At 59.4% G+C, this 19,263-nt stretch overlaps 1 protein-coding gene across 15 annotated transcripts in view; it reads left to right on the top strand.

The window, feature by feature from the left end:
• The window catches only part of NRXN2 (neurexin 2), a gene marked incomplete at its 5' end in the record, with an annotated part of 100,378 nt that overhangs the window by 47,802 nt on the left and 33,313 nt on the right, over positions 1–19,263 (top strand). For 7 of the 15 annotated variants that reach the window (XM_081239324.1, XM_081239325.1, XM_081239326.1 and 4 more), the window contains 6 exons: positions 4,663–4,689; positions 6,152–6,271; positions 6,610–6,991; positions 7,599–7,789; positions 9,464–9,637; positions 10,017–10,136. In XM_081239324.1, coding sequence (XP_081095450.1) covers positions 4,663–4,689; positions 6,152–6,271; positions 6,610–6,991; positions 7,599–7,789; positions 9,464–9,637; positions 10,017–10,136 — 1,014 coding nt within the window. Of the gene's footprint in view, positions 1–4,662; positions 4,690–6,151; positions 6,272–6,606; positions 6,992–7,598; positions 7,790–9,463; positions 9,638–10,016; positions 10,137–15,445; positions 15,693–19,263 lie in introns of those variants that run through there. The other 8 variants (XM_081239316.1, XM_081239314.1, XM_081239315.1 and 5 more) reach the window with 4 other exon arrangements.

Genomic DNA, 19,263 nt, shown 5'->3' with positions numbered 1-19,263 from the left:
GTGAGGCGGGGGTTGGAGGTGGGGAGGTGTGCAGGCGGCCAGGGCCCCGGAGGTGGGGAACTTTAGGGTTCCCTGAAGCTCAGCTTCTAACCGCAATCACAGCCTACAGAGTGGGTGGGGGGTGGGTGGCAGTGGGAAGCGGAATGGGAGACATCCTTTGGCTAGCGCTCCACGGGTCTGTACAGCGGCCCCTGGCACCCCTGAAACGGTCACAGGAGGAAGGCTCCAGCCCAGGACCCCGTGCATGGCCCTGCGGTTCTCAGACTGCCCAGGTTTGTGTACCCAGGGTGAGGTACCCCTTCACCCTGGCACGTGTGTGTTCTCGGTGTGGTAAGCACGTGGCTCTGTACTTGGTGGGGACACTGCAGGGGAAATCTGGGGCCTTCTATTTGCAGGGAAAGCAGATGCTTCTCCCTCATTTGGACTGTCTTAGTTTCCCTGTGAAGAAGCGTGGGTTCCTGCAGGTTCGACAGGAGGCGGCAGCCTTGGCCAGGACAGTGCCCTCTGGGGGGCCCTCGGGACCTTTCACCCTCAGGATCTACCCTCTCCTTCCCATGGATATGCTTTTCTGTCTGTGTCACATAAGTATTTAGAAGTTAAGGAACAAGGTGGCCAGCAGGACAGTCCTCCCACATCTCTCGCTGCCTGCTGTGCCCGCCTCCATCCACAGAGATGCCATCTCCAACAGCGCATGACAAGCCGTGACCAAATGCTTGTTGCAGACACATCTGTCCACAGACACCAAGTGATGTGTGTACAGGGAGGTGTGTGACCTCTCTGTGAACCACACAAACACACACACCCAGCCACCAGCCTCAGGCTATGATGGGAAGAGCACTGGGCCTGGGGCCAGAAGATCTGGGTTCTAGCCCTGGTCTCCTAGACTGCTGGGTAAGTCATTTCCCCTCTCTGAGCCTCTGTTTTTTTGTCTGTAAAGTGGGGACAAGGATCCTCACTCTGCTTCCTTTCTGTGGTGGTTTTGAGGCTCAAATGGAATAGTGGGAGTGAAGACGTCATATAGATGCAAGACACACACATAAAGACAGACCCAGCCGACTGCAAGGGAAATCGTACCGGGACAGGGACCTAAGCTTAGAGCCAGGCCTGGGATTTGCTTCCACATTGCATGACCCAAGCTGGCCCCACCTCAGGAGCCCCATTCTGATCCCCATCCTGCTTGCTACCCAGGGCCTGCTCCACTGAGGCCCTGGTCCTGGTCCGGACTTGCTGCTGGAGGATGGAGAGGAGCCCAGCGGGCTTGGTCTTTGGCCTCGTGGTCCCATCCTGTAGTGAGGGAAGCCAGGCTCCCACAGGCAGCTGCACAGCATGTCAGGGGCTCACTGGAATGACGCAGACTTGGTCCTGAAGAGAGCGGAGCTGCCCCTGGCCATGTGGCGGGAGGAGGCGCTCAGTGCCAGCTCAGGCGCCTGGGTGTTTGCTGGGCTGGAGAGGGCCGAGAAGGCCTGAGGCTGCTGCCTCCATCCAGGCAGAGATGCCAGAGGAGCCAGTTGTGCCTCCTGCCCCGGCCCCGGCCTCCACCACCTCTGCCGACACTGAGCCAGTCCCAGGAGCTCTGCTGTCTACAGGCCCTGAGCAGGGTGGTTGGTCTCTGTCCCTAGAGGACCGTAGAGTCCCTGGATTCTTCACCCTGTTCCAGTGTGACCTGGCTTCCTGGGTTCCTTCTACCTTGGGCGTGGCCTCTGGGGCCAGTGCCCAGCCTGGCCTGCCCCTCATCACCCCCCCGGAGTTGCCTTTCTCCAGGTGTGCCCGTCGGCAATCCCAGCTCCTAGTGAGGATGACATGAACGGCGCATTGTAACTGAAGAATCTCCAAGCTGGAGGGGCCCTCAGAAGGCACCTCCTTCAGCCCCGCGCCCGTGGGTGCATCCTCTGTGCCTGCCCCCACCAACGGGAGGCTCTCCACCTCTGTTCAGAGGCCTTCCGTGTCAGGAGCGTCCCATCTCTGAGATGGCCACCTCAGTGCTTCTCATCACTGGGTTCTTCCCTGGTGGCACCTCCCCTTTCTGAAACTCCTACTTGTGGACCTAGTTCTGCCCTCTCGAGCTGTACGGAGCAAGCCTGATTCTCATTTGTGTTGTAAGCCAGGCTAAATGCACATTACATTCCAAAGCCCTTTAATCTCTGGGACCATGGGACGGTGCCTTGTTCCCATGGGGGGCTGTTCAGTAGGTCTTGAGCTCCTTCTGAGGCTGGGCTGCTGGGGAGATGGCTGTGAACGAGGGCTGCGCCGGAGTGCATGCTGCCACTCTGCGGTGTCACCTCCAAGACTCCAGCCAGCAGGCTCCTGAGGCTCCTTGCATTGGAGCCTTCGTTCTCTCTCCCCCACCTCCAGTCCTCGGGGCCTGGGTGGGGGCAGGTGGGTTGCAGAAAGAGAAGCCTGGCTGCTTTTCCTGAGCTCCTTTCCATGCAGATGACTTTTTCCCACCAGTCATATCACACATTCATACCATCACCCTGGTCTCCATGTCCTGCCAGGACCTTGGTGGGTCTCTGCAGACCAATCGCTTCTGTCCATTTGCTGAACTTGAGGCGTAGGTTACTAGTCAACAGGTTAGCAGTTAAAGCTCCCTGAGCTGCACTCTGGGTGGGTGTGGGCACCAGAGGGCAGTTTCTCCCACTTACTCGTAATTCCTGGCTTTCCCCTGGGATGGTGCTGGCTGCTTCCTGGGGGCCCATCTTCAAGGGGAGTTGACTCCCCTCAAGCCCCACTGGAGTAGGGGCTCCTGTGGGTGGGGTCACTGCAAGGGGGTGGGCCTGGAGCTGACACCTCTTCTCTGGACAGATGGACCCCCCCTTCCTGGTGCTCCCCTGCTGGGGAGGGGAAGAACTGTGCTCGTCTCTAGGCCTCTTCTCCAACAGGGGATCGGCCTGCCTTTCCAGCCCCCTTTTTTCTTTTTTGGACCCTTCATTGGTGAAGACTCTGCTGGCCCTGAGAGAGCCCCCGTGACCTGACTCCAGGCCTGGCACCCCTGCCCTCACCTCGACATCCTCCCCTTCCCCCTCTGTCCAGCTCCTCCCTCCCTCTGCTCGCCCTTTCTTCCTCTTTTCTCTCTGCATCCTCTCCACTTCCTTCCTCTCCCTATGACTTCTGACTTGCCTCTGTATCTGTCCCTTGACCTCCCTCTGCCTCTCCCTCGGTGCCAGGCTGTGGCTCAAGGTCCCGGCTGCTCCCCCCACTCTTCTGCTGCGGTTGACAACGCGTGTGGGGCTCAGCTGTACTGCCCGAGGGGCCCATGCCCCCAGAGCCACAGGGGAATCTTTCACCTCCGCTGCAGGAACCTTCAGGGCCCAGGGGATGCCAGGTGCCCCCACCCCTCTTTGCCTCCTGGGCCTTGTGGGCAGGGCCTGTTCCGGGAGGAGCCACAGGATGGCAGGATATTGCTGTTAACAGAGGCCTGGAACTTGCCCCTGTCTGAGAGGCAAGGGCCAGCCCAGTGGACACCTTTTCTTTCTCCCAGCTTAGGATCCTCTTGTTCAGGCCCCTCAGCTCACAGGGAGGGGAGCTGAGGCTCGGAGAGAAGAGGTTTGCCCGCAGTCACATGATGAGATTAGGACCCAGCATTTCTGCCTCTTCCTGCAGGACCTTCTGCAGCCCCAAGCTGTCTGGGTCTGATGGAGCAGGACAGGCGTCCAAAGGGCCCTAAGCCCCAATTGCACAGGACTCTAGTGCTCTATTTCCTCGGCAAGGCTGGCTGACTCACATGGGGTGGGTAATGTATCCCACCAGGGGTGTGGCCAGAGGCCCCGGGGCTCAGGGCTGCAGCTCTGTGTAGACAGTGTGCTTTCTGAGCACATGGGGCCCTCCGAGCCTGGAGTTGCAGGATAGAAATGCTGGGGCTGGGGAGGGGGCCGGAGACTTTGCTTATGGTAACTTCTTGTCCCTGAAGTCCTCAGGAGTCATACATTGGGGGCCTCGGTGTCTTCACCTGTGAGCCCCTGGCCCTTCCCTAGGAAAATGGATTAATACTAGTTCCTCTTCAGGGTGAAGGACCACCCTGGTCCCCAAGGACAGCCTGGCATCCTCCAGGTTAGGAAGGGTAGCAAGAAGGTTCCTGTAGGGGTGGTGCTAGCCCCCTGGGACTTTGGGAGGTGTGTGGCCACGGGAAGGGGGCCCTGGGGCAGACTCCTCCATTTAGCTCAGAGCCCAGAGGACACGGGGTGGTGTGTCACAGCCTGGGCTCTGAGCAGGGAGTTGTCCCAGAGCAGGGGGTGCAGGGGCTCTGGCCCTCCCCACCCGTCTCCCTCTCAGAGATGGGGAGATGTCGGGTTGGTCAAGCCCTCAGCCCCCCTCACTGATCCCCTGTACGACTGGGATTCCCAAGGTGCCCATCTCCCTCAGACATGAGAGGCCTGGGCCCCTCTAAGAAGGGAGATGTAAACCTTCTTCCCGTCACCTGGCTGCCCCGCCTCCCAGCTCTGGGGAGGGTTGGAGCCCTCTTGGGGGAAGGAGGGAGAGGGGTCCAACTGAGGAGGGGGAGAAGGCACCTCAGCACGCGTGGTCCCCAGAAAGTGGCCCTGGGGGGAACCCCCGCCCGCAGACACCCCTCCCTGTGAAGGATGTAAAAAAAAAAAAAACAAACAAAAAAACTTGTTCTGCCTTTTTGTCTCCCCTCCCCCTCTGCCCACCCCATGGCCCCCCCAGACTGCCTGCGCGTCGGCTGCGCACCCAGTAAGTGGCTTCCCTCTTCTTCTGCAGAGCCCCAAGGGGCCTGGGATTCTGGACTCTGGGATTTGGGGAGGGATGGTGGGGGGAGGAGAAGGCTTCATGGCTAGCTTGTGTGGGGCTTGGGCAGTGGGTGTGGAGAGGGGAGCTGGAGTGGTGGGGGTGAGGGTGGTACGGTCCTGGAGGGCAGGATGAGCCCGGGGAAGCTGACCCAGGGGGGCAGCTGGTGGAGGGTCTGAGAAGATAGGCCCAGAAACTTCAAGTCACCTCACATCCTCTGGAGGGTGGGGCAAAGGCTCGGTGGCACGCCTACAGCAGGATGGCCGGAGGCAGCCGGAGAGGGGCTGGGACATCCTGCTGCACCTCCAGAGGTGGCCACAAGGGGGAGGGCGGGGCACACAGGAAAGAAGATGAGGGCGGGAGGTGAGCTTGGCCAGGGCTTCAAAGCTCAGCCCCCCACAGCCCCTGTTTGGGGTGGGGGGCGACATTCTGCCAAATGGGGGCTTTTTCAGAGGTGACAGGCTCGCGGCAGGGGTGAGATGGGGAGCGGGTGTGGACAATTCTGAGCATCCCAGTGTGCCTGGATTCCATGCTCTGTCTCTGAGAGTGTTTCTGCATGGCGTGCCCTGAGGTCACGTAAGAGAGCACAGGGACATGGCAGCCACAGGCAGAGTGGGTGTGTATGTACCGTGGCTCCGGTGTGTGTTTGGCACGTGTGTGCGCATGCGTGGTGAACCCTGTCCCTTCTGGCAATAGCACTGGGGGGCCCAGGTGTAACCTGGGGGTGCTGCAAATGGACTGCATCACCATTCTAAAGCTGCATGTTTTTAGTCTTGGGAGTGGTTTATCCAGGTCCTGAATAAATGGCCCTAATTCCTAAGAAACATTCTGTTCTCCGGCCAGGCTGGATGTGCTGTGTATATGATTGCGTGTCTGGGTGTGTGGAATTAACCAGACATGTGCAGAAAGGTACGTTGGATTCCTCTGGATGGGGGAGCTGTGTGAATGTGTGTTTTCACTGCCAGCAGTGAGTCTGTGGGTGCACATTCACATTTGGGTGCGTGGTAAGGCTCAGTATTTTTGAAAGTTTTAGGCCTATGTATATATGCTGGGACTTTAGCTGCTGGCTACACACACTGACGACGGAAGGTCCTTAGGAGATGTGGGGAGGAGTATGTTGGTGCAGGTGTGAGTCTCTGCGTGCAGAGTCTTAGGGCATAGCTCCAGAGGCACCGCGCCATTCACACCGTATTCTTTTCGAACAGCACCCTTGGGAGTTGCGCGAAGTGTGGCAATACTGAGCATGTCTGTGTTTATGACTGGGTGTGTAAAAGCTCTGTGTGTGTGGGTATGTGTACCTGTGTGCATGGGTGTGTGCAGTGGTGAGGCTCTGTGTGCCCAGGGTGGTACATGAAGCCATATGCGAGCGGGTGGAGGTGCCATGCTCACTCCCCCCTTGGTGCCGCAGGTAAAGGCCCCGAGACGCTCTTTGCGGGGCACAAGCTCAATGACAATGAGTGGCACACGGTGCGGGTGGTGCGGCGTGGCAAGAGCCTGCAGCTGTCAGTGGACAACGTGACCGTGGAGGGTAGGTGGTCTGCGGCCCCATTCTTGGTGACCACTACCTGGGGCAGCATTCTGGCAAGCTGCCAGTGCCATTGAGAGATCATGGGCTCCTGGACCCCAGGGACCATTTCAACTCCCCGCAGGCAGCTTTGCCCCCGCAAGCCTGTCGGCCCTGGCCTAAAGAGTCCCACAGCTCCCCCAGACCCAGGAGCTGTGCTTGCTGCCAGCACCTACCTGCGAGGGTTTGCCAGTGTCTCTCCCATGTGGCCCTTGAGTGGAGGGGAGGCTCCTGGGGACCCAATGATCCTACGATCTGGGCTCCAAAGCCACGTCCCCATCTCTGTCTCCTGTCCCGAGCAGGACAGATGGCAGGAGCTCACACGCGGCTGGAGTTCCACAACATTGAGACGGGCATCATGACGGAGCGGCGTTTCATCTCTGTGGTGCCCTCCAACTTCATCGGGCACCTGAGCGGGCTGGTGTTCAATGGCCAGCCCTACATGGACCAGTGCAAGGACGGCGACATCACCTACTGCGAGCTCAATGCTCGCTTTGGCCTGCGTGCCATCGTGGCTGACCCTGTCACCTTCAAGAGTCGCAGCAGTTACCTGGCACTCGCCACGCTCCAAGCCTACGCCTCCATGCACCTCTTCTTCCAGTTCAAGACTACAGCCCCCGACGGGCTCCTCCTGTTCAACTCGGGCAACGGCAACGACTTCATTGTCATCGAGCTGGTCAAGGGGTGAGGTGCTGGGCACTACACCGCTGTCAAGGACGTGGTTCCCACCCCCTCCCCCGCCACCATGACCAAGATGCAGCTCCCCCAGCCACTGGCTGAGATGTCCAATCCCCCCAGACCACAGGTCAAGGTTCAGGTCCGCCCCCCACCAGCCAAGATGGAGAAGCAGCACCCTGTCTTCCACCCTGGTGACCCCCCCATTACTTCCTTGCCAGGGATTTCCCAGTCATATCTGTCCTCCATTCGCTGTCCTGGCTCAGGCAGAAGACAGGGCTGTGTCCCTCTTGCCTGAGAGGTCCCCGCCCTAGAGCAGCTCCGTCCCTGCCCCCAGAGGACCCTGCTACCCTCACAGATCTCTCCCCGCACCAGCTTCTCTTCTGAGCCTGCCCCCAGGGCCAGGTCCTCTGTGTCCTTCCCTGCCCGCATCCGCCCATGATGGGACCTCACACCAGAGTCCTCGTGTCGTTGGCTTGGGTCCCTCCACTATGAGGTCCCCCTCTCCACCGCCTCTGCTTGCAGCTCCCAGCCCCGCAGCAGCCGTAGCTCCTTTCCCCGCCTTCCCAGCCTCGGCCCCACCTTGACCCAGTGTCTCCTCCCTACTGTGGGGCAGGTACATCCACTACGTGTTTGACCTGGGGAATGGCCCGTCCTTGATGAAGGGGAACTCAGACAAACCAGTCAATGACAACCAGTGGCACGACGTGGTGGTGTCCAGGGACCCCGGCAATGTGCACACGCTCCAGGTTGACTCCCGCACCGTCACTCAGCACTCCAACGGTGCCCGAAACCTCGATCTCAAAGGTGGGGCCTGGGGCCTCTGCAGCCGGCCTGGCCCTACCCCAGATGCCCCCTCGGCCCCAGCAAGGTCACCCCTGACCTGGGATGCTCTTTCACGCGCGTGATTCTCCCCCGCCCCCACCCCCATGGTTTCCCTCGCTCTTTCCTGTTCTCCACTGTGTCCGGCCTGACACCTTCCCGTCAAAGTTCTGCTCGGCCCCCCCTGCGAGGCTGCCCTCTCAACACTGAAAGCCTGGTTGCAGGTTGTGTCTGTCTCATGGGGAGCTTGGTGGCCTCATTCTGGAGCTAGGAGTAGGCAGCTGGGCCTTCTGAAGACCTCTTGGCCCTCCAGGGTTGAGAAGTCTGCCTTGGTTGGGGGCTGGAGAGAGAATAGTGTCCTGGCAGATGCCTCCCTGCTGGGGTAGGAGGGGGCAGTGGTGTGGGGAGGAAGGAGGGACAATCTCCGGGTCCCCACAGGCTGCCCTGGTCATAGCCCTTGGGCATTGGCTGGACTAGGTCTGGGAACTTGTTTGGACTCAGGGCCTCCCTGGTGGGCTCAGCGTCATACCAGGGACCTACATTCCCCAGGGTCTCTTCAGTAGCTAATGAAACAGTCATTGCCTGACCCCAGAATGGGTGGGTGAGAGAGGAGGGAAGAGGAGGATGAGCTTAGAGACCGGGGTTTTGGAACAGGAGTGAGGACAAGGCCTGCGGCTTCTCCAGAGCCCACTGGGGTAATGTGAGCGACCCTCACACGCCCAAAGCAGCCCTCAGTCCCTTAGGGACCCCTGGTGTCAGTGAGACTCGGACTGTCCGAGCTGGGGGAGGGTCCTTAGAGACTATTCATCCCCCTCTTGGAGAGACAGAAATGGAAGCTTCAAGAAGCTGCACGGTTTGCCCAAGGTCACAAAGTGAGCGCAGGCCGCAGAGTTGGAACCAGAAGCTTTGGTCAGATCCAGGGCCCGACGAACGGCACGGTGCTGACAATCCTCCCTGATGCCAGAAGGGGGCGCTGTGTCTTGGATAATCCTCAGTGGCAGCAAACCCGGGGTGGTCTGGGCTGGTCTTGCATTGCACTGAGTTCAGGGTAAGGGCAGCAGGGTTGACCCATGTCTTGTTGGAGCTCTGCTGTGGGCTAGCCATGATTTCCAGGGAGTTAGGGTCTTTGTGGCCAGGCAGTGATGTGTCCCCGCGGAGAACTTCCTGGTGTCACCCAGAGTCCCCAGGCCAAGCCCTAGTTGTTGTTGGAAGGTGCTGGGCTTAGAACCCCCAGGAGACAACTCAGAGTCGGGAGAGGCTGGCAGAGGCCTGAAGGAGTTCTGAGGATGGGAGACTTCGGAAGGGAAGGAGCGGGGGTGGAGGGGATCGGGCTGCACATCTATGAAAGGCCCTGATTACAGGCCGGAACTGGAATCAGATGTGTGGGAGAGAGCACGGAGCAGGTTCCTCCAGCTGCTCCCCCCTTCCCGGGCATCTGGGCTTCTCTGGGAGGGGAGCAGACAGATGGCAAAGTGGAGAAGGAAGAAAGAAGAGTGGGGGGTGGGCATCTGCGGGCTGCTGCATCTCTGAGAGGAAACTGGAGTCCAGGATGGGACACTGGGGGGCTGCAGGACCTGACAGCTGGATGCCGATGTCCTGGGAGGGCAATGGGGACCTGGGGAGCGGGATGCCGAGGTTTTGATCCCACTCCCTTTGCAGGGGAGTTGTACATTGGCGGTCTGAGCAAGAATATGTTCAACAACCTCCCCAAACTGGTGGCCTCCCGGGATGGCTTTCAGGGCTGCCTGGCCTCGGTGGACCTCAATGGGCGCCTCCCCGACCTCATCGCTGATGCCCTGCACCGCATCGGGCAGGTGGAGAGGGGCTGTGACGGTGAGTGTGGGGCACAGAAGTCAGGTGTGACTCTGCACGCTGCAGGGGGGCCAGCGGTAGAGGCAGACCAGGGCCGCTGAGTGGCCTTCCTCCCAGGCCTCGCAGGAGCTGCCACTCTGGGGCAGTGTATGGGGGAGTCAGGGGGGTCACCTGCCCTCCCTGTTGCCTCCCACCCTGGCTACTTATCACAGTTCCAGGCCAAGACTAGCAGTCCTTGAGCTCCTCTCCATCCCCCTCCCACCCCCATCAGTTCTTGGCCCTTTCTGCCCAGCAGAACGGAGAGCAAGACCTCTTGGCCTGGCCCCGAAGCTTCCATACCTCCTGAGGCTGGAGGGGGCTTGGCTGAGCAGGGGGTGTTCCTTCCTCCTGCTTCTTCCAGGCCCCAGCACCACCTGCACCGAAGAGTCTTGTGCCAACCAGGGTGTCTGCCTACAGCAGTGGGATGGCTTCACCTGCGACTGCACCATGACCTCCTACGGAGGCCCCGTCTGCAACGACCGTGAGTGCAGGACTGGGAGAGTTCGGGGTGCTGGGGGGAGACCCTGGCCCGTTCCCGGCCCCAGGGATGCTCCGGAGGAGGGAGGGTCTCTGAGAGCCGTGCTGCTTGCTTCCTTCTCATCCCTTCTCGTCACGAGAGACCCAGGGAGCTGCTGGCTGCGGTCCTCTCCCGGAGTCCCCTCTCGGGCCTGTGCAGGACTGCTGCTGCCTGCATGTCTGGGGCAGATCGTTGATAGACGGCCTCTCCTCTTCCTTCTGAGCTGGTGGGACACCGCTCCCTTCACCCCTCACCAAGGGCGTCAGCCTCTGTCGCTCTCCCCATGCGATTCTGGCGATGGTCTCACAGGTCGTAGCTCACACCTACACACTGTTGCACAGGGTGGGGGGGCGGGAATTGTCGACCTGCACCCCCTTTCCTCTGGTGCCCTCAGAAACGTGCAGTGGAAGCCTGGGATTTCCTGCCCAGAGTAGGCCCACGCCCCAGAGGACGGGCTCAGGAGGGCAGGCCTCTGGAGCTGGCTTCCCTGGAAGCCAGCTGTGGTGCAGTTCCCTGGTTTTCCACCCAGCTGCAGGGTGTCCCTTGGAGCCACAAGAACACTCCCTAGTGTCCTCACCTGGTTCTTCTCCTCCCTGGCTGGGTATCTGCTTCCAGCTCGCATATTGTTTGAGGCCCCTTCCCAGAGAGGGCAGCTTCAGCAGCAGTTTCCAGTCCCTAGTGGTTGGTGGCCAGCAGCTGGTTGAGCTTGGCAGACGGAGGGCAGTGGGGCAAGAGTGGGGGAGAGCCAACCTCGTGCTTGCGGGGGGCGGGCTGGTGAGCACCCAGCCTCTTCAGGTGTCATTTGAGTGGTCTTCCTTGGGGTAGCCCTGCTGAGACCAGGGACATGAAGAGTCAGCTGCCTGGGGAAAACACCCAGACACACCCAGACACACAGACACACACACAAAGGAGGATAGGGCTTCTCCATTTTACAAACATGGACGCTGAGGCCTGGAGGGGTGGGTGGATTTCTGGAGGAGTGAACGGTAGATCTGGGCTGAGAATGGGGGTCAGGGCCTTTGCCTCTGTGCTACACCGCAGAGCCTTGGTCATCTGGGCAGAGTCCTGAGTTTCTTATGGGATAGATAACCTACCGGTTTCAGGGATTGGGCTCTTGCGTGGATCTTGATTTTTTCTTCTACTTTGTAAGAATGCCCACCAATCTCCCTCAGCGCTTTCCTGGTGCTCTCAGGCAGGCCTGTCCTTCGGTACCTCCACATCCCCTCCTGTCCCCCAGGATTTTTCTTGTCCGACCTGCCACTCTCTGTACCTTCCAGCCCCCAGACAATGGCCAGCTCAGGGGTGCTCCAGTCCTGGCTGCCGGGGAATAAAGACGGGGCTGGGCCTCGTCCTCTCCAGCTCACTCAGCTTTGCACGGGTGATCTGGGGACGGTGGTAACTTTGCTGTTTAACAGTAACATTCCCCACTGATTGTTTCGTGTTTTGCAGCTTGCAAAGCCCTTTTAATTTGTCCTCAGAGAAGGCAGTAGGATGGAGACCAACCATCCGATTTAGGTGCTGAGGACGTTGAAGCCTCAGTAAGAGGCAGTTCCCTGCCCTAAATCACAGGGTGCTAGAACCTAGGCGTCCCTAAAGCTTGCTGCCCCTGCTGCTCATTTAGTCCCTGGGTGGGGGGCGGTGGCGGAGGTGGAGACGGTGCCGACGGTGGGCATGGCTGGCCCGGGCTGCAGGGCATCAGGACCGAGAAGAGCTGCTGCCCGTCATCACTATTACACTCCCACACGATGGAGCTTTCTGGAAGGGAGTGTAGAGAGGGATGGTGGTTTAGGGAGTCAATCCATCTTTCAGCAGGGGTGGGAAGGGAGCTTGGAGCAACTTCTCTGGGGGCAGGTGGGAGGCAGGGAGAGTTGGGGCTGGGCACGTCTTGGGAAGTGTCACTGTCCCCGATCACTGGTCTGTGTGTCTGGTGGCAGAGCCTGAGCAAAGCCATGGAGGTAAGGACAAGGTGGTTGCAATCTGGGAGCCTCCAAACCCTGGGCCTGGGTTACCTCTGAGATCTCTGGCCCCAAAGGTTGACCCAAAGGTTGGGTCAAGCCACAACCCCCTTTTCTCTTGAAGCTGTGCCTCCTCCCGCTTCTCCAGGCTTGGCTGTTTCATGTTCGTGCTGTCTCTCTGTGGCGGGTCTTGAGGATCCACTGATGCACAACTGTCAAGCAGGAACTTGGCCCAGAGGCCTGTTTGCTTCACCCCCAAGTGTGAAGGCCCCGGAGGCACCACTGGGCACTAAGGGCCCCTGTGCCTGAAGAGAGGGAGGCAGGTGGGAATGGCCCAGGTGTCCTTAGAAGGTTGGGCCTGGGGTGTGGAGCTGTGTGGTGGTAAAGAGACTGGAATGAGGAGGAGTCCGACCTTCAGGACATCCTTTCCCCTTGTGTGGCCTCAGTTTCTCCATCTGGGATATGGGCATTACACCTGGGGCTGAAGGTACCTCTGTGAGGCTCAGGAGTCTGCCCTGGGAAGGCAGGAGAGAGATCAGAGGGAGAGAAGTCATCTCCAGGATGGGAGAGAGGAAAGCGGAGAGAGAATGAAAAAGAGAATATGAAATGAGAGAGGAAGGAAGCTGGAAGGAGGCATGCTTCCTGGCAGGGCCTGAAGTCCCAGGGCTGAGGTCAGGACAGCTCCCCTTGGCAGCTCAGTCTCAGGCTCGCCAGGGCAGTCACTTCTTCCCCATCTCTGCCCCTCTGTGTGCTTCTCATCTCTCCACTTGCTCCGTGGCCTCTATTGATCTCTTGCACACCTCTGTCTCTCCCTTCTTTTTTACCCTCTGTGTCTCCCCCTCGATCCCCAGCATCACCCCCTCCAGCTCTCCACTTCCCACTCACTGGTATTGATTGGCCTCTAGGCGGTTTCCCTTCCTCTCCTCTTGCCACCGGCTCCTCCCTCCGGGACCATACATTTTCTGCCTGCTCAGAGCAATGTCAGTCTCTACCTCAGCGCCAGGGCCAAGAGCGTGCATGGGATGAGAGGGCAGGAGGACAAGGTTTTGGGGGCCTCAGCCCTGCTCCCCAGCCTGCAATCTCTCCTCCCTCATGGGGCCACGCACCACCTGGAAACTTCCTCCCAGGTGCCTCTGAGGACCTCTTTCTTCCCTTCTGAAGGGCTGGGGGCCAAATGGGGCCCTGGCATCTAGCAGGGCTGGGGAGGTGGCAGCTGTGGCAGAGGAGCTGTCCCAGGTTCTGACTGCACCCAGGACCTGGGTGCAGAACTTGTGGGGCTCCTGGTAGCAGTTTTTGCTCCAAAACGGAATTCAGAATCAATAAGCAGGAGCCAGCCCCTCCCTCCCCTTTCGCACCCCCTTCCTTTTGCCCTTTCTTCACCACCTCTCCTTCTCACTCTATGACACTCCTTCTTTGCCTCCCTCCAGGTCCCATCTCTACCTCCCTCCCTCTCTACCTTCAGCATCTCCCCCCCCCCGTCCCCCCCCTCCCGGCCCCATGCAGAGGTGGCATCCAGATGAAGGGAAGAAAGCCTCCCTGCACTTACCTCTTGGCCTGTGACACGTGCTTCCCAGAGGTGTCCCAAAGTCTGGGAGGGGGCAGATCTCAGTGGAGGGGCCCCTAGAAGGAGAAGTGACTTCCTCAGCTGGACATAAGTGGCCCAGGAAGGGTTTTGTCACAAGTGGGCCACTCAGTGGATAAGTATCCTGGAAACCCCCCTCCCCACAGGGAGAGGTTGAGGCAGCGGGAGGGGCAGGGGAAGTGCAGAGGAAGGATTGGAGGAGTCCAGGAGGGTGGGCGGGGGGAGGGGAGCACCCTTTTGGAGAGGTGGCGAGGGACTGTGTGTGTGTGTGACATGTCTTACTCTGGAGTACCTTTGAGCCTCTGGGTGCGTTGTCTGTATGCGTATGGGTGACCCTGTTTTTGGAGGGTGAGCTGGAGGGAGCTGTGTGTACGTTGGCTGTTGATTCATTACCTGTGACCAAACATGTATGTGTGTGTGCATGTATTGCCTCCGTGAGCATGTGTACACGCTCGGCTGAGTGTGAGTTCGTGTGCCAGTGTCTATGAGCACATGTCTGCATGTATGTATCTGAGCCTATGTGTGCGTGCGCGCACACTGATGCCTGTATGGGCACGTGGGTGTCTCCATACCCGAGCCCATCCACATCCTAGCGCGCACGTGTGTTCCGAGGCGTGCGTGCAGAGGTGGCGGTGTCCACATCTCTGCGCATTGGACCAGCGAGCACTCCTGGGGTTCGTCCAGGTGTGGGGGGAGGGAGAGAGCGGCCTCTTCTGCTAGCCTCAGTCCTGTTCAATTATTCAGCAGGGCCCCTTCTCCGGAGGGGGCGGGAGGGGAGCGCGCGCCAGGGCGCGGGGGAGGGGCGGGGCTCGCGCAGAGGAGAGGCGAGCGCCGAGCGGGCTAGCCGGGAGCCGCGCGGCGGAGCTGCCCAGCGCCGCCCGCAGATCGGGAGCCGCCCGGGTCCCTCCGCCCTGCCGCCTTCTTCTCCCGCGCTCCCCCTCCCCTCGCCTCCCTTCTCCACTCCGCTCCTTTCCTCCCTCCTCTCTCCCTCCCTCTCCCTTCCAGCCCTCTCAGCCTCTGCAGCAACACTCCGCTGCCTCCATCTCTCCGCCGGAATCTAGCAGGCTCGCGCCTTTCCTCTGCTCAGCCCCGCTCCCCTCCTCTCCTCTCCCCCTCCTCTCCTCTCCCCCTCCCCTCCTCTCCTCTCCCCTCCTCTCCTCTCCTTTCATTCCCCCCTCACCCGGATTTGCTTCCCTTTCCTCTTCTCCCGCCCCCCCTCCCCCGGCCCCTCCCTCCCCTCCCCTGTCTCCGTCGGGCGGCAGCGGCAGCGGCAGCGGCCCTAGCCTCCGTCGGTCTCCCGCTTCTCTCCTCCAGTCCCCCTCCTCTCCGGCTTGGTTTTTCTGCAGGATTTCCCCCGCTCTCCCCTCCCTGCTTGGCCCCCGCTCCTCCCCTACCTCTCTACCCGGCACCATGCCCCCTCCCCCGGGCGCTCCCCCGGGTTTCTGACGGCCCTCTGCGCCTCTCCGACCCCGCCGGGATGCGGGGAGACCCTTAGCTCCTCGCGATGGACCCAGGCGTCCTGGACCTTGGCGTTGCCACTCCGCGGACCCCGGATTTCCCGGCGGGATCCAGTTGATTTCGTTGGCTCTGGACCGAGGCTTGGGTTCTGGTTTTCCTTCTCTTCACCCCTACCCCCCTCCCGGGGCTCGGAGCCGGAGGGGGGCTTCGCGGGGCTACGCAACCCCGCGTCCCTGCCCCCGGCCATGGGACTGTGAGGCGGCCGCCCCCGGGCCGAAATGCCCCCCGGGGGGAGCGGGCCGGGGGGGTGCCCGCGCCGCCCCCCCGCCCTGGCCGGGCCCCTGCCGCCGCCGCCGTCACCTCTGCTGCCGCTACTGCTGCTGCTGCTGCTGCTGGGGGCGGCCGAGGGGGCCCGGGTCTCCTCCAGCCTCAGCACCACCCACCACGTCCACCACTTCCACAGCAAGCACGGCACCGTGCCCATCGCCATCAACCGCATGCCCTTCCTCACCCGCGGCGGGCACGGTAAGTGGCGCTGCTGATACCGGCCGGCCGGCCGGCTGGCCCCCGGGGCCTCCCGTGTGCGCGGCCCTGGCCCCCGCGGGCCACACCCCAGCCCGTGAGCGCCGAGGCCCGGCCCTTCGGCTCTGCGGGCCCGCGCCCCCTCACCTACCATCTTCGGTTCCCAGCATCTCAGCCCCACCCTCGCCTCTCCATCACAGTCCCCCCAACCCCGTCCCTTTATCACCTTCATCTCTGTCTTCATCACTTTCACTCCTCGCCTCACCTTTACCTCCGAATCCCTATCTCTGGTTTGTTATCACCCTCCTGTTTAGGTCCCCTCACCACCTCCCCATCTGTCCTTTCATCCTCTCTGCCCGGCTCTCCCTTCCGTTTCTCTTGCTCTTCACCCCCTCCGTCCCTGCCCCTTATCATTTCTCCATCTGGCTTACCTCCACCTCTGCCTCACCATCGCCTTCCCACTGCTGGTCCGTCATCTCTGTACCCATTATTTCCTTATCTTTGTCCCCCACCAACCTCTCACCTCTGTCCCATCTACCACCTCTGGCTCAGACGTGTTCCGTCTCTGCCTCATTTCACCTCTTCATATCTGTCTCTATTTTACTTCTGATCCTCTAGCAACTGTCCCGTCTTTGTCCTGTCTTTCCCCTATTACTGTCCTTCCACCACCTCCCAAGCAATCAACTCGCTCCACTGTCCCATTATTCTCCCAGCCTCATTCCCTGAATCTCTGGTTTCTCCTCTCCACACCTCTTCATTTCTGCCCTACCTCCACCTCTGATCCTCAGCCTCTCCCACCTCCCACTGTTTGAATTTCTGTTCCCCTATCCCAGTCTCCCCATCACCTCCGAGTCAGTCCTCTGTCACTTTACACTGACGATCACCTCTTATCTCAGCGCCCCCTCCCATCCATCACCTTCCATCTCAAAACCTACTTCCTCTTCCCTCTCAGACTCCATCACCTTCCATTCTGACCTCTGTCACTTCTGGTTTCTGCCCTTGGTGGGTTTGCTGGCCCTCCCAGCCCAGTCCCTTCATCACCTCATACCTTAGACCTCTAAGGTTCTCTGGATGCCCTCTCTTCCCATCTCTGTACCTGCCACCTTCCATCTCTGTCTTCCATGTTATGTGTACCTCCATCTCTTCCCATTATTGCATCTCCATAACTTCCGATCTCTGCCCTCCCCACTACCTCCCGTGCCTGTCCCTCTTCACATTTTATTCCATGTCAGACTCCATCATTTCCCATCTCAGTCTCTCCTTCACATTTCATCTCAAAGCTCCTGTTACCTACCATCCCAGAGACCCCCATCACCTCCCATTTTAGTCCACTTCCCTTCTCTCTACTCCACATCACCTCCCATCTCTGTACCTTGCTGTCACTTTCCATAGGGCACCACCGTTTCTGTACCTCTTTCACCTTCCATATGGTGCAACTCGTCACCTGCCATCTCTGTACCTCCATCACTTCCCATCCATGTACTTCATCACCTTTCATCTTCGGTCCCCATCTCACCCCTCCAACGCCCACCGTTTCTGTACGTCCATTACTTCCCATCCCTATGTGCTCATCACCTCCTATACCTGTCCTCCCATCACATCCCCTCTCTGAATCCCTATCACCTCCCGTCTTGGTACTCTGACATCTCCATGCTTCCATCACCTTTTATCTTGACTCCCATCACTGTGCCTTCACCAGTTCTCACTCTGTACCTTGTTGCCTCTAATTTCTGTATTCCCATCACTTCCATGTCTGTTCATCCATCCCCTCTCATTTTCTTTAACTCCATTTTTTTTTCTGCCCTAACCTTTCATGCATTTCATGATACATCTTTCATGTATCTTCACTTCCCATCTTTGCCCTCATGACCTCCTATTTCTGCACTCATCTCTGCCTCCCCATCATGGTTCTACATCTGTCCATCCTTGCTTCCCAATCTTTCTTCCCCCTTATCACTTTCAGTCCTTCCACACCTTTTCTGCTCTCCTTCCCCCTTTTTTCCTAGTTCACCTTTATCTTCTTCATGTCTCTACTTTCTCTTCATCCAGTTCCCAGGAGCGGCCTCTTCCGACACTCTTCTTCATTCCTTTCCTCTCCCTTGCCCAGCAGAGTGTCCCTGGCTAACCTCTGTCCCAGCTGGGGTCCTCTCTGTGCAATGCTCTCTAGGCTCTTTTCCTTGCTCCACTTCCCCCCACACACCTTGCACCTGATTTTAACTCCCCTTTTCTCCCCGAGAGCAATCTGGCCCTCTTTGCCTTTCACCGTCCTCTTCATCGTCCCTTCTGACTCCCTTGAGGCTCAGTCCCCGGAGACACCCAGATAGGACATGGTCTTTCTGGGCAATGAGGAGAGGCATGAAAGGACAAGAGAAGAAAGGCTATTGGGGGAAATCATGGTGGGGGGAAGAGGAGAGGAGGTGAAAGGGGAAAGGAAAGGAGAGAGGGGCTGGCCCAGGGGAGCTGAGCAGATTGGAAGGAGGGCCCTGGGAGCCAAAGTGCCAGAAGAAGGCTCAGTGAAGGAGTTGGACTCGGGATGCAAAGAGCTGGGGGAGAGGGAGAGAAAATGGAGGAAAGAGCTTGGGGGGGTGGTGTTGGGGGATGGAAACCTATGGAATGTTGGTGTTGGGATGGCCTCAGAGACTCCCTTGCTGTGCAGAGGAGAAAAACAGCCCCAAGAGGGCCAATGGCTGCCGAGGACCACATGGAAGTAGAGGAGGTGGAGGGCGCTGCAGCGCAGTGATGGAAGGTGGTGGGGAGACCGAGTGGAGGAGCCCAAGAACGGTCAGGCAGTTAAGAGGAAGGAAGAGGGTCAAAGGACAGATACAAGAGGAGGGAGGAGGCCAGCTGTCATGGCTGAACCCCACCTGGGCGCACCTCAGATGTGGGGGGAGGCGACAGGATGGGCTTCTGCTGGGACCCCATGCTTGGCTAGAGGAAGAGGCCAGCTTGGGAGACCTTTGTAGGCCAGGGGAGACCCTTCCCTTCTGTGCCAACATCTCCCTGGCTTCCCGCAGTGTGAGAAGCCTCTCTCTCTTGCACCTGTGTCTCCACTTCCCTCCTCTTTGGGTTCTTCCTGCCTTCCTCCTTGCCTTCCTTCCCTCCTCTCTTCGCTCTTTACTGCCTTTCCCTTTCCACCCTCAACCCCACCCGTTACATAATATCCCTACTGACCTGCCAGACACTCAGTGACACTCCTGCACCTGATGTCAGTCTGAGCTTGGGAGGACCAGTACACCTGGGTCCTAAAAATGGCCTGAGGGGGTGACACTCTCCTGATCCTTGACCCTGATTCTAGTTTCAGAGCCCTTTACGAGCCTTACAACCCCTGACCTTCATTTCTTGTACCCTCTGAGGCCAGGAATAGAGGGGTCAATCCCAGTTCGGTTCTGAGTCAGGAGCTTCCAGGGGTTCTGGATTCATCACTCCAGCTTATAAAGGGGGCTGGCATTTAATTTGGTTTTCTGGATATGGGTGTGTTCACTTGAATTTCTGACTGGATGTCTTATGGCCAAGAATAGGCTTAAGAATTGAGGGGATATTGTTCTGGGATCAAGAGAGACCTAAGCCCATGGCT

Source organism: Mesoplodon bidens, assembly GCF_964165515.1.
Source record: "Mesoplodon bidens genome assembly, chromosome: 7".
NCBI classification, from domain to species: Eukaryota; Metazoa; Chordata; class Mammalia; order Artiodactyla; family Ziphiidae; genus Mesoplodon; species Mesoplodon bidens.
This window is presented reverse-complemented; position numbering and strand designations above follow the sequence as displayed.